This window comes from Macrotis lagotis, chromosome X, assembly GCF_037893015.1.
Source record: "Macrotis lagotis isolate mMagLag1 chromosome X, bilby.v1.9.chrom.fasta, whole genome shotgun sequence".
Taxonomy (NCBI): Eukaryota; Metazoa; Chordata; class Mammalia; order Peramelemorphia; family Peramelidae; genus Macrotis; species Macrotis lagotis.
Window position 1 is genome coordinate 631,080,039 of NC_133666.1, and position 21,676 is coordinate 631,101,714.

The 21,676-nt window shown below is 42.1% G+C and overlaps 1 protein-coding gene and 1 long non-coding RNA gene across 10 annotated transcripts in view; one reads left to right on the forward strand and one right to left on the reverse strand.

Moving 5' to 3' along the window:
- LOC141500557 (uncharacterized) overlaps nucleotides 1–13,777 on the reverse strand; it is a 30,878-nt gene extending 17,101 nt beyond the window's left edge. The window contains exon 1 of the long non-coding RNA XR_012471963.1: nucleotides 13,573–13,777. This is a non-coding gene — a long non-coding RNA (uncharacterized LOC141500557). The remainder of the gene's footprint in view (nucleotides 1–13,572) is intronic.
- Nucleotides 13,778–13,932: 155 nt separating this feature from the next.
- Nucleotides 13,933–21,676, forward strand: part of RANBP3 (RAN binding protein 3) — an 84,775-nt gene continuing 77,031 nt past the window's right edge. For 6 of the 9 annotated variants that reach the window (XM_074203797.1, XM_074203795.1, XM_074203796.1 and 3 more), the window contains exon 1: nucleotides 14,342–14,442. In XM_074203797.1, coding sequence (XP_074059898.1) covers nucleotides 14,421–14,442 — 22 coding nt within the window. In that variant the 5' untranslated portion in view covers nucleotides 14,342–14,420. Of the gene's footprint in view, nucleotides 14,443–21,676 lie in introns of all 9 variants that reach the window. The other 3 variants (XM_074203801.1, XM_074203803.1, XM_074203800.1) reach the window with 2 other exon arrangements.

Below are 21,676 nucleotides of genomic sequence, written 5' to 3' on the forward strand. Positions count from 1 at the left end.
CCCTGGAACCACGAGCACCGGAGTCCATATCCAGCCTCGTAAACCCAATAATCACCCAGCCATGTGACATGCAAGCCACCAATCCCCACTGCCCTGCAAAAACCAAAAAGAAGAAAAAAAAGACATAAAATAAAATAGTAATAATAGTAGGGGTGGCTGGGTGGCAGACAGAGCATTGGCCCTTGAGCCAGGAGCACCCGGGTCTGAATCCAGCCCCAGACACCCAACGATCACCCTGCTATGTGGCCCCAGGCAGGCCACCCAGCCCTACTTGCCCTGCACCCTCCCCCAAATATTAATAACAAAAAATGTGTTTCAGTCTTTGTTCCAACACCATCAACTCTGTCGTGAGTGGATCACATTCTTTATTATAAGTCCATCACAAAAATTACTTCCACATTTTTCCAACATTGCCATTGCTGATCGCAACTCCCTCCTTTCTTATTTCTCCACTACCATGTACTATATTTCTCTCTCCTTTCACTCTGACTCTGCTGTAGGGTCGCTGAGTGGCGCAGCAGGCAGATCCCTGGTCCTGGGGGTCCAAGAAGCCCTGAGCCCCCATACCACCCCTGAGACCCAGCATCCACCTGGCCCTATGGTCCTGGGCAGGCCATCCAATCCCAGCCCCTTGCAAGAAGTAAAAAAAAGAAAATGTGTTATATCTGACCACTGTCCCTCTATGGTCCATCCTCTCCTCCTTTATTCACATCCCCACCCCTTCCCCCTGCTCCCCCCTCCTTAACTCCAGTTGTCTATACCCCATTGAGTATATTTGCTGTTTCCTCTCCTAGCCATCTCTGATGAGAGCAAAGGTTCCCTCATTGCCCCTTGCCTCCCCCCTTCCATATCATTGCAATAGCTCTTTGTAATAAAAAAAATCTTATTATGTGAAATAGCTTGGACTATTCCCCCTCTCCTTTTTCTTTCTCCCATTCCATTTCCCTTTTTTTCTTATTGACTCCATTTTTACTCCATATTTTATCTTCGACTTCAGCTTTCTCCTGTGCTCCAACTATAAAAGCTCCCTCTACCTGCTCTATTAACTGAGATGGTTCATATGAATATTATCAGTATCATTTTTCTATACATGCAGTTCATCCTCATTAAGTCCCTCATATTTCCCCCCTCTCCTCCAATCTCCATGCTTCACCTGAGTCCTGCATCTGAAGATCAAACCTTCTGTTCAGCTCTGGCCATTCCAAAAGGAACCTTTGAAATTCCCCTGGTTCATTGAAAGTCCATCTTTTTCCCTGGAAGAGGACATTCAGCCTTGCTGGGTAGTTCATTCTTGGCTGCATTCTAAGCTCTCTTGCTTTCCGGTATATTGTATTCCAAGCCCTACGAGCTTCCAATGTAGCTGCTGCTAAGTCCTGTGTGATCCTGACTGCAGCTCCACGATATTTGAACTGTGCCCTTCTGGCTGCTTGTAATATTTTCTCTTTGACTTGGGAGTTCTGGAACTTGGCTATAATATTCCTGGGGGTTGGTTTTTTGGGATCTCTTTCTCGGGGGGATCGGTGGATTCTCTCCATTTCTATTTTTCCCTCTGCTTCTAGAATATCAGGGCAATTTTCCTGTAGTAATTCTTTGAAAATGATGTCAAGGCTCTTTTCCTGATCATGACTTTCAGGTATTCCAATTTTCAAATTATCTTTCCTAAGTCTGTTTTCCATATCAGTTGTTTTTTCAATGAGATATTTCACATTTTCTTCTAATTTTTCATTTTTTTGGTTTGAAGTATTGATTCCTGATTTCTGTTAAATTCATCAGTCTCCCTGAATTCTATTCTTTGTCTGAAGGATTTATTCTCCTCAGAGAGTTTTCTTATCTCTTTTTCCATCTGGCCAATTTTGCTTTTTAAAGCATTCTTCTCCTCAGTAACTTTTTGAACTGTTTTATCCATTTGACCTAAGCTGTTTTTTAGCATGCTATTTTCTTCAGCATTTTTTTTTGGATTTCCTTGACTAAGCTGCTGACTTCATTTTCATGTTTTTCCTGCATCTCTCTCCTTTCTTTTCCCAGTTTTTCTTCTAACTCCCTCATTTGATTTTCAAAGTCTTTTTTGAGCTCTATCATAGCCTGAGCCCAATTTTTGTTTTTCTTGGAGTGCTTCCTCATCTTCAGACTAAGTATTTTGATCCTTCTTGGGCTCATTTGCAAAATATTTCTCAATGGTCTTCCTCTTGTCTCTTTGTTCATTTTCCCAGCCTAAGCCTGTTTTTTGGGGGTGCTTCCTGAGCTTTTGGGACACTCCCACAAGGGTCTCAGTGTGTGAGGGTCTGTCCTCCCTCCTGGTCTGTGAATGACCATAAGTGCCCCACTCTGCCACAGGGCTGAGGGGGGGAGCCCTGCTGTTCTGTGGGGGGGCCTAGACTGCTATCAGGATCTGAATGTGGTCAGAGCTCCAGAGTCCTGTTCCAGGGACAGAGGACAGAGCTCTGCAGTCTCTCTTCACTCCCCTCCCTCAGCTCAATGGGCTCATGCCCTGGGGGCTCCTGCTTATGGGCTCCACCTGCTTCTGTTTCCAGGTCTAGGCTGCCAAATGACCAGGCTGCTCTCTGTGTGTCCTGGTGGCTGGGCTCCACGTGCTGCTCCCCAGCTGTTCCCCCACTTTGTGCCAGTGCTCCCTGGGGTGCAGCTCAGGCGACTCCCCCGCTGCTGTGAGCTGAGGCTCCCAGCGCCCTGGGGCTGCCTCCGGGAGGCTGAAGTTCTTTGGCTCTGGCGGGCCACCCCTCTGGTGGGCCGCCCCTCTGAGGAGCAGAGCCTTTCTGCTCTTTTCCAGGTTACCGTGAGTAGGAGAACTGCCTCACTGGGTCCCTTTGTGGGTTCTGTCTCTCGAAAGTTTAGTTAGAGTCCTTAGCTTATGAGTTTTATCAGAGAGCTCCTAAGACTCCATCCCTTCCTGTCGCCATCTTGGCTCTGCCCCCACAAAGTAGTTTTAAATAGTAAACATAGTATGTTTTATTTTGCATTGACTCCATAGTTTTCTCTGCATGTGGATGGCATTTTGCATAATAGGTCTCTCAGGATTGTCCTTGATCACTGAACTGCTGAGAAGAACTTCAACCATCATCACTCTTCCCTCTGCTCCACACCTCAAAACCCTTCCCCTTTCCTACATTCTTTGTTTTAGTCTCCGAGGTTATCCTATTTGCCAAGGGGACACACCCTCTTGTATGCTTGTATGTATCTTCTTGGGGAGCTGGCCACTTTGATTATCCTCTTTTTCTTCCTTAATCTTTCCTTCTCCACCTGCCTTCTCCATCATTGAAAAGGCTTCACTCTAACTTGGCTAGTACTTCAAGTTATTCAATATCTCTCCATTCCCTTCATTCAAACTCCTAGAAAAGTTGTCTATACTCTTTTTATATCCATTTCATCTTTAACTGGCTTCTTTACCACCTTCAATCTCATCCTAAAACGACTACTCAGATGAAAAGCTCTCTCCAAGGTTACCAGTGATCTAATTGTTAAAATCCAAGGCTTTTCTCAGGCATACTCCTTCCTGCCCTCTCCTGTCAACAACTTTCCTTACTACTTTCCCATCCCTCCCTATGACTGCATTCATTTGGAAGAGACACAGTACACTGGAGAAAGTGCTGACTTTGGAGCCATTAGTCTTTAGGTCATAGACCTTGGCTGCAACAAAGAAAACCTCTTAACTTCTCCAAGATTCAGTTGCTCAAATGTAAAATGAGAGCTTAGACTAAATGATCTGTCTGGTTCTTTCCAACTTTAAATCTCTATTCCTCTCTCTGTTTTATCTGCTACATCACCATTTAGTCACAGTGAGACTACCAGAATTTATACAGCCTTTGCTGTGTGTGTGCCATCATGCTGCATAGGGGTGGGTGGTGGGGTGGGTAACAAAGCCAAAGTCACAGTCCTGGCCCTCAAGGAGCTTTCAGTCTAATGGAGAAATCAACAAGGAAACAACTATGTCCACATAAGATGCGGTCTATAATTTACAGGGAATCTCAGAGAAAAGTCCTAGGGACCAGTAAAAGCCTACTGCAGAAGTAGGTAATTGGAGTTGAGTCTTGGAGGAAACCAGGAGGCAGAGGTGAGCCAAGAGGCATACCATCCAGGTATGGGCAAAAGCCAGCACAAAGGTAAGGATTCTCAAGACCCTATCAAGTCTAAGAAACAACAAATAAGTCCCCTCTTTGAGTGCATAGTCAAAAGGGCAGGCAGGAACAGGTTGTGAGGGACTTTGTTGCAGGAGGCATCCCATAGACCCCTATTCCATAGCCCTGAGCTCTGTCCTGTATATCCTTTCTGATGACCATAGCTTCCATGAATTCTGCTGTGATTTCTATGCAGATGTCTTCTAAGTCTCTATTTCTAGTGATCCTCTTCTGATATGGTGCATAACAAAACTTTTTGCTGACTACCTCCATCTGGATGTTCTCCCACATGCCCACATGTTCTCAAACTAAGCCAAATTGAATTCACCTTCCCTTCAAAACATGTATCTGATCCAAACTTCCCTCTCTCTGTTGAAAATACCACTGATAAGGTGACATCAGGAAATCTCTGCCCCCAGATATAAGACAAGCCTACATGATTCTCCCCTAGCCTGAAAAGATGTCAGGCATCTCCAAGCTACACCCCTCATCTTCCTGCCCTTTAAAAGCTCAACCCCCTCCTCAGTTGAGTTGCTCTCTCCCTTTGGGAGACCAGCCCACTCCTATATAACAGGGTCACCAATAAATGACTTCAATTGAATTGGAGACAGTCTGAATTTTTAACTGCATCCAGAACCTCAACATCACTCTCTTTCCAGGAGCCCACATTTGGAACTTGGGAGTCCTCCATGACTCCTTTTTCAAAGCACACTGTCCTCCTCCCCCAGCATAAGTCACTGTTGGTCCTTTGTCCCATGACCACTGCTGTTCTCACCTCAACTACTGCAATAGCTTCAAAGGGAATTTTACTGAGAAGCTTTATTAAGCACTGACAGTCTTTTTCAGAGAAGTCTGGAAAGGCCTTTAGATGTTGATTAACTAAAAATTTTTACTGTTTCTACATATGTAATCCAATTTAGGAACTAATGTCAAATAAGCCAGGAAAGATAAAACTAGACTGAAGGGCTTTAACCTGAGAAGTTTATATTTTAATTCCAGAGGCCCCAGGGAGCCAGGGAAGATCCTTAAGCACAGGATAATAATAGCTGACATTTATGTTTTGCAAAGTGCTTTACAGACATTATATCATTTGATCCTCTGAACAACACAGGGAGGCAGATGTTATTATACTCACTTTGTGGTCATTCATGACAGCATTTGGAATTTTCTTGGCAAAGATCATGGAGTGCTTTGTCATTTCATTCTCCAGTTCATTTCACAGATGAGGAAATTGAGGTGAACAAGGTGAAGTGACTTGTCTAAGGTCACACAGCTAGGAAATCTATGAGATCATATTGGAACTCGAGTCTTCCTGACTCTAGGCCTTGGGTTCTATCCACTGAGTTAAATTATAGCCTCAGAGAAGGTAAGGAAATGGCTGAGACAGAATCCAAACTCAGGTCTTCCTATGAGTTATATTATGTGGGCAGTTTTTGTTTCTGGAGAGGGAAGAAATTAGGAGGAGGATGCTAGTAACAGAATTTATGGAGACATAGACATTGTACTAAAGAAAAACTATTTATTGCATCTGGTCCTCATAAGCCTATGAGATCAGTGCCATTATTATCCCTGGTTTACTGAGGAGGAAAATTTAAGGCAAGTAGGTTAAATGACTTGGCTAAGGTCACACAGCCTAAATGTGAAATTGGATCTGACTCCCCCCCTCCCCCCAGCTTGCTTTTGTTGCTTGCACAGAAAGCTTCCTCTGTGCTATTTATCAATGACCTTCTGGGATGCAGGAGCTCCTGTGGCAGACAGAGTTCATACTTAGCCTCTGACGGTACGGTACGTTATCAGATCAGAACAAACAAGGAGCCCCAGCCAAGTCAGTCAACACTTAGGAAGCACCTACCATGTTTCCTATGTTGTGCCAAGTGTTGGGAATAAATGCAAAAGACCATTTTTGCTCTTAAGGTGCTCACAATCTGGTAGGAAATGATGCTTATTCAGCCCCCTTCAATATTCAAGGACAAGCAGTTCTAGGCAAACAGGGAGACCCAGAAATGATTAAATAAAATGATAGGGACACAGGAAAATTGAAGCAGCATTAAAAGGAGGATGTTTGGGAGCTCAAAATGAGTTCAGGTTTAGATCTATAAATGAACAGCAAAGTATGCAGATACAGAACAGGAAATATCAGGAGATATTTAGAACAGGAGAGACATGGATGGTTGATCCACAAGAAGAGAAACTTTTGAAACCACATGAGTGAATAAGATTTCTGGGGGGAGAATATAGAAAAAGAGAAGAAGGTCAAGAAACAGGAAGATTTTACAGTATAGTTTAGGAAGGAGGCAATCAGGATCTAGATGATGAGAAGTGATGAAAATAGCTATCAGAGATATTGCTATAGAAAGGTCAAGACTTGGCAACTAATGGAGGATGCAGGGAGTGATCCAGGTACCTAGAAAAATGTCCTCCTTGGAACAGGAAGACTAGAGGTCTAGGAAGCAAGATGAGTAATGTTTTAGAAAGGGTGATTTTTAAGATGTCAGTGGTACAGTGGGGTAGGGAAGAGTCCAGAAGGAAGGCAGAGAAGTGGAAAGTAACTCAAGAAAACTGAGTAGTGCTGGATATTTAGATTTGGCAACCATGTGCTTAGAAATGATCCCTGAACCTGTGGGAGCCGACTGAGATCAACAAGAGACAGGACCTAGGACAGAATTCTTGGGGAAACCATAATTAGAAGGTGCTAGATGGCTATGAAGAATCAGGTTTGAAGAGAAACAGTTAAGAACAGAGGTCTTCCTGATCAGAGCCAAGATGGTGGAGAGAAGCTAGGAAGTTTCCTCAGCTTTTTCCCTGTTCCCCCTCTGAAAGAATTTTAAATGAAGCCTCTAAAGACTCTGAAGATACAGAACCCATAAAAAAGACAATGTGAACCAATTTTTCATATCTTGGGAGGGTATTCAGGAAAGATCTGTCTCACTGGAGTGAGCACATGGGAGCTCAGGCAGGAGGAGGAAGGAGGCTCTTAGCCATAAGTGCAGTCCAGTAACCAAGGCCTCTGGGTGCCAGCTAGGCAGGTCAGTGGTATAGCAGATCAGCACTGAGGCCCTAGCACCAGTGCAGAAGGCATAGTGGAATACCAGTGCAATAGTGGGATTAAGTCAGGCTACCCTGGAGCAAGCTGCCAGCACCTGAGGCCCTAGTGCAGAAAGCTAACTACTAGACTTCTGGCCCTGCCCAGCACAAGAAGCTTGGATCTGTACCCTCTGTGTTCTAAGAACAGAGCTCAACTTTTAAAATGAGCAAAAAATCAAAAGAGAGCCCTAAACATGGAAAACTATTATGGCTACAGGGAAGATCAAAACACCATCTGAGAAGAGGAAAGCAGTGGGAAAATGCCTACATGTGAAGCCTCAAAGGAAATTATGAATTGATCTCAAGCACAAAAAGATTCTTGGAAGAGCTCAAAAAGGGTTTTAAAAAAGTAAAAAAAAAGACTAGGAAAAGAAATGAGAGATATGCAGGAGAAATATGAAAAAAGAGTCAATAACTTTGGGGGGGGGAAGCATGAAAATTGACTGAAGAAAGTAACTTTAAAAAAGTAGAATTGGCCAAATGGAAACTAATGACTCTATGAAGCATCAAGAAGACATCAAACAAATACCAAAATATCAAAAGACTGGAAATGTAGGAATACCTTAATAGTAAAAGCAAGAAAAACAACTGACCTTGAAAATAGATTCAGGAAAGATAATTTAAGAATTATTGGACTAACTGAAAGCCATCATCAAAAAAAGAGTCTGGACAATATCTTTCAGGAAATTTTCAAGGAAAACTACCCTAATATCCCAGAACAAAAGGGTAAAAAAATAGTCTTTGAAAGGATCTACTGATCACCCTGAAAGAGATACCCAAATAAAAACTTCAGAATTATCAGCTCATGGAGAAACTACTGCAAGCTGTCAGAATGAAACAATTCAAACATCAAAGAGCCATAGTCGGCATTACACAGGATTTAGATGCTTCAATCTTAAAAGGATTGGAAAGACTAGAATATGATATCTAGGAAAGCATAAGAGCTTGCTAGCAGTCAAAAAATCAACTATCCAGCAAAATTGAGTACAATCTTTTAGGGGAAAAGCAAAATAACAAAATAGGGCAATTTCTAACTTTCCTAATAAAAAGACCAGAAGTGAACAGAAAATTCAATCTTCACATACAAGACTCAAGAAATGAATAAAAAGGTAAACAGGAAAGAAAAAGAAGTTATTCAATAAGACTGTTTACATCCCTATACAGGAAGATAGTGATAGAAATACAGTTCTCAAGAGTTTCAAGTATTTTAAGAAGGAGTATCCTTAGAGGGTGTGGGTATAAGTTGATTATGATGTGATAATAATAAAAGAAATTAAGTTATGAAAAAAATATATACTGGGAAAAGAAGGGGGAGGCAGAAGAGAGTAAATCAAATCTTATGAAGAAGCACAAAGGACCTACTATAATAGAGGAAAAGAAGGGAGTGTATTGAATATTGATTGAATCTTTCAACAGATTTGGCTCAAAGGGGGAATAATATATAGCGCCAAAAGTAGGAGGGGAAAGGAAAAAGAAAAAAGGGGAAACTAATAGAGGGGAGGACAGATTGAGGTAAACAAAAGCAAGATACTGGTGAGTAGGAAGCATGAGTCTTTGGTAAGAGGAGGACCACAATGAGGGTCTACCAACAGAGAATACAAAAGTTTTCACTGGAGAAAAAGATGAAATTCTGGATTCAGGGGTAGACTCAGCAGCAGGTAGTTTATCAAGCAGAGTATTATAGGAAAGCAAGATGTGGTTTTCATGGGGGTTAAGAGTCATTTGGGTTTTCCATAGGGGTTGAGTTATCAGTTAAGTTTTTTTTCTCTGCAAAGGATACTCAAGCAAGCTCAACTGGGCAATAGGGAAACAGGGTTGAATCCAAGAGTGAGGAGGGCTAGGGTGAAAGAGAGAAAAGTATAAAAAAGTATAAATGGGGAAAATAGGATGGAGTAATCATAATGTGATTAACTCTCCCATAAAATGGAAGCAGATAGCAGATTAAAAACTAGAATCCTATAGTGAAGTGGGTATGAATATGAAGTTTGTCCTCCATTTTTGAAGAAGACCACAACATCAGGGAGGTGATGCCATGACAAGCACATGAATTGGATTTGAATGAGGGGGTGCTGTGCTAAGTCAGCAGCCTCACTTTCTCCTACAGAGCCATCTGGGCCCAGTGACCAGATGCTGGGCAATCAGAGTTAAATAACTTGCTCAAGGTCACACAGTTATTAAGTGTCAGAGATTGGGTTTGAAATTCCATCTTCCTGATTCCAAGACCAGTGCTCTATCCACTGTGCCATCTAGCTGCATCTAATTGCAAGGCAATGGGGTTAAAGTGACTTGCCTAAGGTCACTCAGCTATGTAATTAAGAGTCTGAGGTGACACTTAAACTCAGGTCCTCCCGACTCTAGGACAGTGCTCTGTGCACCTAGCTACTCCCACTGGTCACCTAGCTACCCCAGAATCCTATAATATACTATTTATAAGAAACACATTTGAAGCAAGGTTAAAGGTAAAAGGTTGCAGAAGAATATATTATGTTTCAGTTGAAGTAAAAAAGCAGGGGCAGTAGTATTCCTGATCTCAGACAAAATGAAAGCAAAAACAGACCTAATTAAGAGAGAAAAAGAAGAAAATTACATTTTGCTAAATGGCTCATAGACATTGAAGTAATATATATGTACCAACTGGTATAGAATCTGAATTCTTAGAGAAGTTATGTGAGTTACAGGAAGAAATAGATGGTAAAACTATACTAGTAGGGGACCTCCTCCTCCCTCCCTAGGATTTAGATAAATCTAACCAAAAATAAATAAGAAAGAAGTTAAGGAGAACTGAATCTTAGAAAAGTTACATATGATAGACCCTCTGTGAAAAAACTGAATGTAGATAGAAAGGAATATACCTCTTTTCTAAATGGTACAAGGCATCTACACCAAAACTATGTGTTACAGCAAAAAACCCTCACAATAAAATGCAAAAAGGCAGAAATATTAAATGCATAGTCTTCATTTCATGATGCAATAAAAAATTACACATAATAAAGAGAAATTTAAAAATAGACTAAAAATTACTTGGAAACTAAATAATCTAATTCTAAAAAAATTGTGGTTCAAACAATATAGCACTCTTTTCAGGCCTTGTAATTGGAATGAGTACACTTTAAATCCTTTAAGGAGAACTTACTGGAAGATAAATCTGGTAATTCCGGCTCCAATAGCTCATATTAAAATTGCTTAAGTTAAAGCTGCCCCCCTGCCTCTTGGCAGCACTCCCTTAGGAGTAACTCTCAGGCCCAGAAGCATTTACTTTGAAAAAATTAGTGTTCAATGCAAGCCAGAGTCACCTGAACCCTGGTTCTATTTTGTTGTTTTTCAGAACTGGGGCCATGATTAAGAGGGACAGTTGGGGGCCATTTGTATTGTGCCACTGGAGGTGGGATTCCAGGAGGAATATGGTTGCAGAGATAAATGGAATAGATTGTTACAAGAGATTAGGTTAACTTTGCCCTCCTGATAGAGTTTTGTCGCTTAGCACAAATGGAACCATAGGAAGTACAGCATTTGTGAAACTTTGACTGAATGTCCCTAAATCATAATCCCATTAAGCTTTGGGGGATCTGGGAAAGACCAAGCTCAAAAAAGTCAAGGCCTCCCATTATAAACATGTCAACAGCAGTTGTCCTGTTCCTATTATATGAGGCCACTGGGATCAGATAGTTCTGGAAAAGATAGTGAAACTGATATGTCTTTGTATAATACCCCCTCACTTTTATCCAAATTACAGATTTTTCAGAACATCACTTCTTTGCCGTCATGGTCTTCTTCAAAGACTACTTACATAGAAACAATAACTTCATCCAAGAGAATGGCAATAATGAAACAATATACCAAAACTTATGGGAAGCAGCCAAGGAAGTTCGTGGGAAATTTTATATGTCTAAATGCTTACATGAATCAAATAGAGAAAGAGGAAATCAATGAATCGAACATGCAACTAAAAAAGTTAGAAAAAGAACAAATTTAAAATCCCCAATCAAATTAGAAATCCTGAAAAACAAAGATCAATAAAATTGAAAGAGAGAAAATTATTAAACTGGTAAATAAAACTAAGGGTTAGTTTTCTGGGAAAAAACCCAACAAAATAGAATGGTGTCAGAGAAGGGAAGGGAAGAAAATATCAAGGAAAGAATAGTTAACAGCCAATGACCGGAAATCAGTCAAGAACATTGAGGACTGAAAAAATCCATCAGAATCTGTAGAACATCACTGGTTAACATTTCAATCGTAAATCATTCCAATGGTCTTTTTTTAATACAAATTTGTCCTTTAAAAATATATATTTGACTATTTGACTTTTTTTATGTGCCTATAATAACAGAAGTGGTTGGGAGGTCACCTTTTGCAGATACTAAAAAAGGCCTCTGGTAATTAGATCAAATTAGCAAATGTCTTTAGGTAAGCCTCCCAATCAAGATCTACCCCCAGGCTTTCTAAAGGTCTTTTAGCATAACTGATAAACTCCAAAGGTCAGAAGTAAGAAGGGGCCTTTTCAGGAACTTAATGAATTATTGATAATGATCTGCCCTGGATGAGGTTACCTAACTCAAAATAGGAGGGAATCCTTTTGATGGTGCCAGTGCATAAATGTCAAGTTTTTTTCCCTTTCATGCATGACTGACTACAGGTCAGATGAACAATATACTCATGAAATGTTAACGCCAAACTCTAAGTAACTTTTTCACTTTCTGCAACATATCTTTACCCTTGGCTCCATTTTGGGATTCTGGGCAATCTTAACTCTGGGTTATTGTGACCTTGCCTTTTCTTGGTTTTCCTCTTATCTGTAAAAAACTAAGATAATCTTTGTAAAGGAGGTCTTCATTTATGTCACACCTGATTATGGGTGTACTTCAAGACTTTGTACTGGATCATTTCTTCTTTCTACTTTGATGACTATATCAGCTCTCAAGGGTTCAATTATTTATGCCAATGATCCCCACAACTATATATCCAGCAGTTTCTCTCCAGAGTTTCAGTAGCATATGACTAACTTTCTATTAGAAGGCCTGTAGTAATTTCAAACTCAAGTCCAAAGGACATGAAATGTCTCATCTTTCCCTCTAAAATTATCCTTCCAAATTTAAGAATCATTGCCCAAGGAACCACCATTCTTCCAATCATCCCTGGTTCGTCCCTGTCACACAAAAATATCTAGAACAGCTCTTTTTAGGTGGCAGAGAATGGAACTTGAGGGGTTGTCCATCAACTGGGGAATGGCTGAACAAGTTATGGTATAAGAATGTGATGGAGTACCTATTGTTCTTTAATAAATCATCAAGAGCTGGATTTCAGAAAAGCCTGGAAGGACTTGCATGAACTGATGCTGAATGAAGTCAGCAGAACCAAGAGAATATTTTGTACCCATTAACAGCAACATTGTGAGACAATGAGCTAAGAGGATAGAGCTCCTCCCAGTATCAAGGACAATCATGGGGGACCTATTAGTATGAAAGCATACTATGCTCACTTAAAAAACTTTTGTTTTTTTCCTTTCTCTCATGATCCCCCCCCCCTTAGTTCTAATTTCTCTTTCACAATAAGACTAATATGGAAATATGTTAAACAAAATTGTACGAATATACAATCCATAACAGAATATTTGCTGCCATGGGGAAGTCAGGTAAGGGAGAATGTTTGAAAAATGTGAAACTCAAAAGTTTGCAAAACTATTTCCTCTTGTGATTGGAAAAAAATAAAAGCTTCGTTAAAACAAACAAACCAGGACCTGAATCAGGAAGAAAGCTTAAAGATGACTTGTTTAATCCCACCTTATTTTATATGTGGGAAACCTGAGACTTAGACGATAAACTTGTTCCACATTTATGTAGAGAGCTCATCTGGGATGTGAAGACGCTTGCATCCTATGTAGCAGCAGAGGCAGCACGGCGGACTGTGCAGGAACTCACTCTCTCTCTCTCTCTCTCTCTCTCTCTCTCTCTCTCTCTCTCTCTCTCTCTCTCTCTCTCTCTCTCTCTCTCCCCCCGTTTGTATAAACAGTTTGAGCCGGACACAACCCAACAACCAAGATATATAAACATACAGTCCTGTGTGGGGAGAGAGGGAGAGGAACAGAGAGAGATAAAGAACAAGAGGAGGGATGATAGGGACAACAAGGGGCCTGATTATGTCTTCCCTAAGCTCCTGCTTGGCACTCCAATCCCAGAACCATAAAGGAACATAGGGGGCGGCTAGGTGGTGTAGTGGATGGAGCACCGGCCCTGGAGTCAGGAGGACCTGAGTTCAAATCCGGCCTCAGACACTTCATAATGACCTAGCTGTGTGGCCTTGGGCAAGCCACTTAACCCGCAAATGGGCCTTGCAAAAATAAAACAAAACCAAAAAAACAAACCTGAAAGCACTTGGCAAACTTTAATTTTGTTGGTGGTTCCTTTTACTCGTGGTGCCTCCATTGGGGGTTTTCCTGGCAAAGGTGGCGGAAGGGTTGGCCATTTCCTCTTCCGGGTTATCGTGCCGACGAGGCCGGCAGGGTGCGGGGACTTGGCCAGGGTCACTAGGCGCGTGCCGTGTCCTGGGCCCCGCTCCCGGCGCCACCCCTCTAGACCCGCACCCGGGCCCACGGGCCCTGTCATGGAGGTCCCGGGGCCCGGAAGGCGCGAGGGCGCCCCCGCCCCCGCTCCCTCCCCGCGCGTTACCTGGCTCGGGCCCCGCCCCCGGCGGGGAGCACGTGGGCTGGGCCTCCGAGGGGGCGGGGGATCCTGGCGCTGCCGGAGCCAGGCCGGGCCCCCGCGGCAGGGGGCGCCCGCGCCCGCCCGAGCTCTTCCCGCCCAACCGCGAACAGAGAGATCTGCGGGTGCACGCGACGTGGCGCGCGCGCGCATGTGTGAAAACACACACGTGTGTATGTGTGTGTGTGTGTGTGTGTGTGTGTGTGTGTGTGTGTGGCGCGCATGCGCATCCTTGCTGGTTCCCCTCCCCCTCGGGAAAGGAGGTTAAAAGGTTTCAGTCCCCTCGCGCGCAGGCGCGGGCTCCACCGCCCTCGGAGTCCGTGCGCCTGGCCTCGTTCAGCGAAGGCCCGGGCTTTCGGCTACTTTCGGCTACTTTCGGAGGCGGGAGAACTCGGCTGTTGTTGGCTCAGCCCCCGGACGAGCGGCGGGTGCGCAGGCGCGGGACTCCCCGGTTGAAAGCAGGGGAGCTGGGGCCGGCGCGGTGCCTTGTGGGAGGGCTTAAGGGAGCAAAATGGCGGACCTGGCGAACGAAGGTAGGAGAAGCGCCGCCCGGGGCAGCGGGCGGGGAGAGAGGCCCGAGGGCCGTTGGCCCGAGGAGTGGGAACCCCAGGTGCAGGGGCGCCTCCCGTCGGGGGAAAAGCGGCCCCGGGGCGCCGGGCCGGCCGCCGCGGGCCTCCCCCTCCCCCCTGCCCTGGCGCCGCGGCCGCGGCCCGGGCAGCCCCCGCTCTCCCCGGCTCCGGGCCCGGCCTCTCCTCCTCGGCCCGGAGCCCCTTTCCGGCCCCTGCACCCCGTGTCCTCGCGGGAGGCTGGGTCCGTTGGGCCGGGGGCCCCGTGTAAACACGCCCGGCCCGAGGAGGCCCGCCCTCCAAACTTCGTGGGCCCGGGGGGCGCGCATCGCCGGCCTCGGCGCGCTCCTGCGGCGCCCCCGTCTTCCGCCCGCCGCCGCCCCGCCTCGGGCCTTCCTTGGGGCGAGAGCGGGGTCTGCGGGCCGAGCCGCGGGCCTGCCCCGGGCCTGCCCCCGGCCTGCCCCGGCCGCCGCCGCGGCGTGCTCCGGACAGCCTTCATGTGTTGCCGCCCTCGCGCTCTTCCCTTGAGCCTCCTGGTGGCCGCTCGGCCCTCCCCTCCCCCTCCCCGCGGCCCCGCTCGGCGGACCCCGAGGGAGGCGGGAGGGCCAGAAGCGCCCCCTGACTGGGCCCGACGCGGGCCCGACCCCCTTGGCCTTTTTGTTACTCTCCGGGGGTCCTAGCGCCGAGCTGGCCGGAGGAGCCCCCCGGCGTTGTAGAACTCATGTCTCCTTGGACAGAGCTAGAAGCCGCGGAGGGAGGCTCGACTCTTAGGTAATCTTTCTAGCTTCCTTGTATCTTTTAGTATAGGATGCTGCACGGCCTCCAGACTTGCTTTTACTCCAACCTCCAGGATGAATAGCTTTCCTGTGCTAAGGTGAAAAATGCTGAGAGAAGAGGCCAAGCAAGCATTACAAAAAGACTGGCCAAAACGAGGTTAAACCTAGGAAATTAGTTTCTTGAAAATGTAAATGAGAGGAAATAAAGGTTAAATATCTGAACTCTGGTGGGAAAACTTGGCTTCTAGTACTTTTCCTGGAAAGTACTCAATGGGAAATAGAAATAGTCAAAGAGAATGCACACAGAAGACTTTAAACCTCACAGATCACAAAACATACTAAATAATTAATGAGCTGTTAACTGCATACAAAACAGGTAGGTAATCATCCTTTTATAGCTATAAAACTTAAGAAAATGTTATCTTGATTTAGCCGAGTATTCTATCCACCCCAGAATTCATACTCAACTACGCAAAATCTCTGAAGGGTAGGGACATTTTTTTCAGAGGGAATAGCTATCATGCTACCCATCAAAGATTTGCAGTAGATTAAGATGATCCCTGATTTGCCATGATAATTCACAGTTTAGATCATCTTTATATTTGCCTAAACTCTTTTTTAAATCCATTTAGATTTTTTTCTGCCTTTATAGCTCTTGGTATAGGTGTATTGCAGCTTCAGTGGAAAATGGAGCTTCATGTTTTATGACTAAAAATTTTTTCTATGTGAAGTTCCAAGAATGGTGTAATTTTACAGATTTTGATACTTTCAGATCTTAGCCTTTATTCATACTGAAGGGTCTTATTTTGTTAATATGTTCTCATAAGATTCCCCATTTCTTGATCATATATTAATTTCCCTTTTTTGGTTCTGGTTTTCTGTGGTTGTAATGATCACAGTTCCCCATAATCCAGCCAATTTAGGTGCATCTGCACCATAGTTCTCCATTCCAAAAGAGCAGAATAATGCATTCTGGTATTTTTCCAGTACCCTGTCTGATCCAAGACCTAGCAGGATACTTAACACCAAAAAGGCATCTAATATTTGTGGAGTTGTTGATGCCTAGCATTTTCCTTACATTATGGCAATCATAGCACCCTGGGATGTTGTCTTCAGGGAATAATCTATAATAATTCAGTTGTTTACTGATAACTCACTTTTCCTCATTGGAGAAGCATTATGGTACAGTAGAAAGAGCACTGGGTTCAATTCTGGATCTACCACTTGTGTATAACTTTGGTCAAGGTACTTAACTTTTCTGGATCTCAGTTTCCTCATCTAGAAAATAGGGGAGGGTGGGGGATGTATTGTCTCAATTTGACTACTATAGTCCTTTCAAGTCTCAGGTTATTTTCCTCTAAATACTATTAATTATACTACTTGGATATTTGGAACATCTACCATTTCTCTGCTCACTTAGACAGATAGGTTTGGGATCTTTCTTTTAATATGGCACCTTGGTAATTCAGAATCAGGCCTACTCTAAACTCTTAAGGTTAACTATCTCAGACTATCTTTTTTGAATTAATTGATTTCTAAGTGTTTGTCGTCATTGGCAAGTGTGAAAGGAAAGCAAGAAAGGAGCAGGAAAATGAATTTGAACTTTTTTCTTGGGTTCAAAATCCTCAAATTAATATTTTCCCATGAAACTTGATCAAGTCAAATTATTAGTTAATACCTATGGAAATAGGTTCAGAGTCAGAGTACTTGAGTTCGAATCAAAGCTCCTCTTTGTGATATTGGGCAGGTAAATAATTTCACTTCTCCAAGCTTTAATTTCCATATCTGTAAAGAAAAATCTTTAAAAGGATCATTCCAGCTCTAAATCCTTTGGCCTTATGGTTGTTTAAGCACTATACATAGTGATATTAAGATATTAATGTCTCCAAAATATTTACTCTTTGGAGTGTACTTTAAGATGCATTTCACCTTAATTCTTTTAAGGTTCATTTCATGGGGACTTGCAGAAAGGATTCTAACTTGGATGAAGAATGAGAAAAATTATCAAGAATAATAATCTTGAACTGAAATGCTAAGATATGGAGGAACCACCATGTTTCATGGATTTTACATAACTGAAGTTTTACTGCTTCCTTTCATTTTAGTAAAAATTGGGAGACTGGTGTAATAGAAGCAGCATAAATAATTGAAATCTACAAATAAAGAAAAACCTATCATTAAGTTTAATTCTGACACATTATTAGGGTATAGCACAGTTGTTTACTTTGTTTCCCTTAATTCCTTTTTTTTTTCATGTATTCATCAAACACTGAGTACTCTATGTAAAACCTTGTTATTGAGGAGATGTCTCAAAAGATTGGTTGAGACAGATGTTCCTGATCTTCAGGGTTAAAATTCCCTTACAGTCTCTGTGATAATCAATGAGGTACTAATAAGAAATGGAAAGGAAGACTCTTGGGGTGATTGTTGGACACCTGGAAGAGAGGAAAGAGGAAGAAACATGATTCATATACTGGATCACCTGCTTGTCTAACAGCCCATTGTATGCAGAACACTGTAGAGAAGATTTGGATCAGTTCCTGAGGAATTATAATCTAATAAGAGAAAGGAACTAAAGAAAGGAAAATATAAGAAAACAAGTCAATACTTCTAAAAAGGGAACTTTCCAAAAGATGGAGGCAGTGCAGTGCAGTGCAATGCAATGGACCTTGTTTGGTTTGGAATCAAAGGATCCTGTTTTAAATCTTGAGTTTTGCCATTTATTTAACCTTATAGCATCTTGGGCATTTAATTTAATTTCCCTGAGTTCTTCATCTGTAAATTGAAGAGATTTGTTTGACAAAGCCAAACATTAAAAAAAACACACATAATCTGGCAGCTGTGGAAAAATCATATTTATAACCCTTATAAATTTTCTGATTCCGATGAAATCTTTTTGAGAATTGCCTGTGTGTGTGTACACAAAGAATATATCTTTGATAAGATGTATCAAATGCCTGCAAAACTATTGCGTGAAGTTTTGCCAGATTAAAGTATAAATTAAGATATGTTTAACATGAAAAAAATACAACCTAGATGATGTTAATTTGTAATTTTCTGGGTCACTATGTGACCCTTGTCTAAGGGATTTGTTTCTATTTGAATTTGACACAACTGTCCTAGATGCAAATAAGAAAGGAACAGGCTTTCACAGATGGTTTTCTACAGCAGACTGTATCTTTGCTGTTACAAGAGGTGTAGTGAATATCTCCCTGTGTTCAAAACAAAAATGTAACTGGTAACACATGCTTAGTTAAAATGGAGCTATAAAAAACTTTCAATGGCTACATTTTTCTCCTTGCACTAGAACATTAGAAAAATGAAGAAAATTAAGTTGCCTTTCAAACAAATCCTAACAAGAATTCCCCCCCCAAAAAAAAATACCAAAACCAGAGTGTATCTTGGGTTCAGTGCACTTTCAGCATATTCTCTATTGCCTTCTATAGTTAGAGGATTGCATAGTAACATTCCTCATTTTGACCCTAAAGCATTTCAGGTTCTTGAATCGCCAAACTAAGCTAAAATTGCCTTCCTTGTACTGAAGAAAGCAATAAAACGCAGGTTTCAGGAAGATTTTCAACAATTTGAGTTAAAATAGAGTTTTCTGGAACTGAATTAACCCTTAATACTTTTATTTCCCCCAAATGTTCTGGTTAATCACTTTACTTTGCATTTTAAGGGGTCTAGAGTAAGTGAATGGTGATGCCAGGGAGTGTAGGTCTTAAACTCTCTAGATGGGGTGGGGAGGATTTGGTTTGCCCCCCCCCCCAAAAAAAAATAAAAGGAGAGTGATTTGTAGTTAGCCTTTCCATTGGGAAGGTTTCTTCTGAAGACTTCATGGAACCTGCAACTGGAGGTCATTTGCCTGGATAAGTAGAGAAAGGGCTGTAGCATGTGTGGGCAAGCAGATGCGGCTTAGAATCATTTGGTTGAAAACTTTGAAATCAGGGGTTTTTACTTGGAGTTGAGAGAATTTGGAACAATTGGAGACTTCTAGGAAGGGAACAGTCATGATCAAAGTCACCCTTGGAAGACTACTTTGAGTAGCTCTCCATGGTACTTTAACTCAAGAAATAAGATAGGAAATTAGTTGTGATGTGTGTTTGCTTAAAGAGATTTTTTTCTGTTCAGATTTGTTTTTCTCTCATTTTTTAATTGTTGAAATGCACACTAATGTAGTCGTTCAAGATAATATGTATGCAATTTAATATAAAGTACTAAGGTATTTTTAGTAGCTCATATAAATATAAATACTCTGAAAGACTATAATGAGCTCTATAGTTTTTTTTCCCAAGTCTAAGAATTTATGTGCCAGAATTTTGTGATTAACTGCTTATAAGCTAACTTGTATGCTGTTAAACCATTGTACTCTTAATTCAGATGTTAGTATTTTGGAGGGTTTGTAGTGCGCCATAAACGCAAATAAATGATTTCTCCTGTTCCACGATGAGTCTTAGAGATCTTAGAATTTAGTTCAAGCAAACTTCCTTTTACAGATAGGATACCAAGGGCCAGAGAAGTTAAGTAGCTTTGCTGTGGCCAGATAGCTAGTTAAATTGCAGAGTCTGTTATTTGCTTGCTAATTACTTAAAAGTTACTACTTTATTTTCAGTAGCTTAGATCCCATTTGGCAGTTAAGTAAGCATTGGAGGATTTTGCTTCAGTCTTGAGAGAATCTAAGTTTCCCCTAGTTCCTTTTATCACCTTGTGTTACTCAATGCCTTAAGGTGAGATCATAGACGTACAGAATTTTAGAACTGGAACAAACCTTAGAGAGCATTTAGACTTCTAAGTGACCTTAGAGCAAGGAGTTCATAACCAGGATCTATGGGCAATGTATAGATTTGGGGGGGGGGGTCTATGAACTTGGATAAGAAAAAAGTTACATTTTTATTTTCACTAACCTCAAATGAAATTTAGCATTTTCTGCAATTATTTAAAAAAAATTTAAGAAAAGGTCCATAGATTTTTCACTAATTTAAACATATTTAAGAATCCCTAGCCTCAGCAAGTCTACAGGTTCTTGACCTTATTTGCATCATAAACTCCTTTAGCATTCTAGAGAAGGCTGTGGACTTTGGGGAATAAATGCATAAAATAAAATATGTATTATTTCAAAGTCTGTTTCACTGAAATATAGGTATCAAATAAATATGTATATATTTAAATTAATGGTCCCTAGGTTAAGAAGTGCATCTTCTCCACTCTTCATTTAGGAGAAACTGAGACCTCCAATTACGTAATCTACCCAAGATAGCTATAATCTATTGACAGAGCTAGGACTAAAACCCAGATCTCCTAACTCCTGACCCAGTACTTTTTTAGCTGTAGCATGAAGGAAAATCTAAGGCAAATCCCACTAGTACTCACATTTAGTAAATATGATGATGATGATGATGATGATGATGATGATGATGTGTTTGAAACTGGTGGAGAAAACCGTGGTACTATATCAAATTGGGCATGCAAATGAAATGTCTACACTTCCCAAGTTGACAAAGAGCATGTTATCTTTTTAAATCTACATAGAGTAGCTAGATTATAATACCTGCTTCTGTATGTCCTCGAAGATTTGCTGAAACCTGAATTTTTCAGTTAAAAATGAAGATGTTATCATGGCAGAGTGCTTGGAGTGACCTGGTGGGCTGGGATCTAGGGCAAGCCTATGTTAGCATAGTACAGTTGGGTGTTAAGATTGTAACATTGCTGAATTACTGTAATTCCAGTCACAAACTGAAGACTGAGGCAATGCCTTGCCATCAGTACCTCTCATTCTGATGGGTTTTTCAGCATTAACACATTGCAAGATGTATTGATTTGTTAAATTGCAAGAATTCTGTGAGTAAAGGTTCTTTTTCCACCTCAGTCCTGATCACTTGGGATAGAGGATAGCCTTGGGGGGGGGGGGGATTATGGGGCAAGCTGTTTTCTGGTAGGTGGTAGTAGTAGAAGATGCTCAGTAATTCCTAGAACCAAGTGATTTGTTTTTTGAACTCAAGTCCTCCTGACTCCTGGACCAGTGCTCTATCCACTACACCACCTAACTGCCCCTGCCAAAGTGGTTTGTTGATGGAAAGAACCAGTGAACTTGGAATCAGAGATCCTAGATTAAAATCCTAGCTCTCTTAACTGCCTACTTTGTGACTTTTTTTATGAGTCGCTTTCCCTCTCTGGGCCTCAACCCACTTAAACTCTTATTAAGTCGGCTTTGTGCCAAACACTGTGCTTAGTGCCTGGGGACACAATAAAGCAAAAGACAATCCCTAGCCTCAGTTTTCATTCTATTTGAAATGAGGGTGTTGAAATGATCTCTGAAGTCCCTTCCAGCTCAAACCCCTATGGTCCATTATGCAAGTAAAACTGCTTCTGATACTAAATAGCATGTGGTCTTTTATTCAGATCTTAAAGTGGCCAGCCACTTAAAA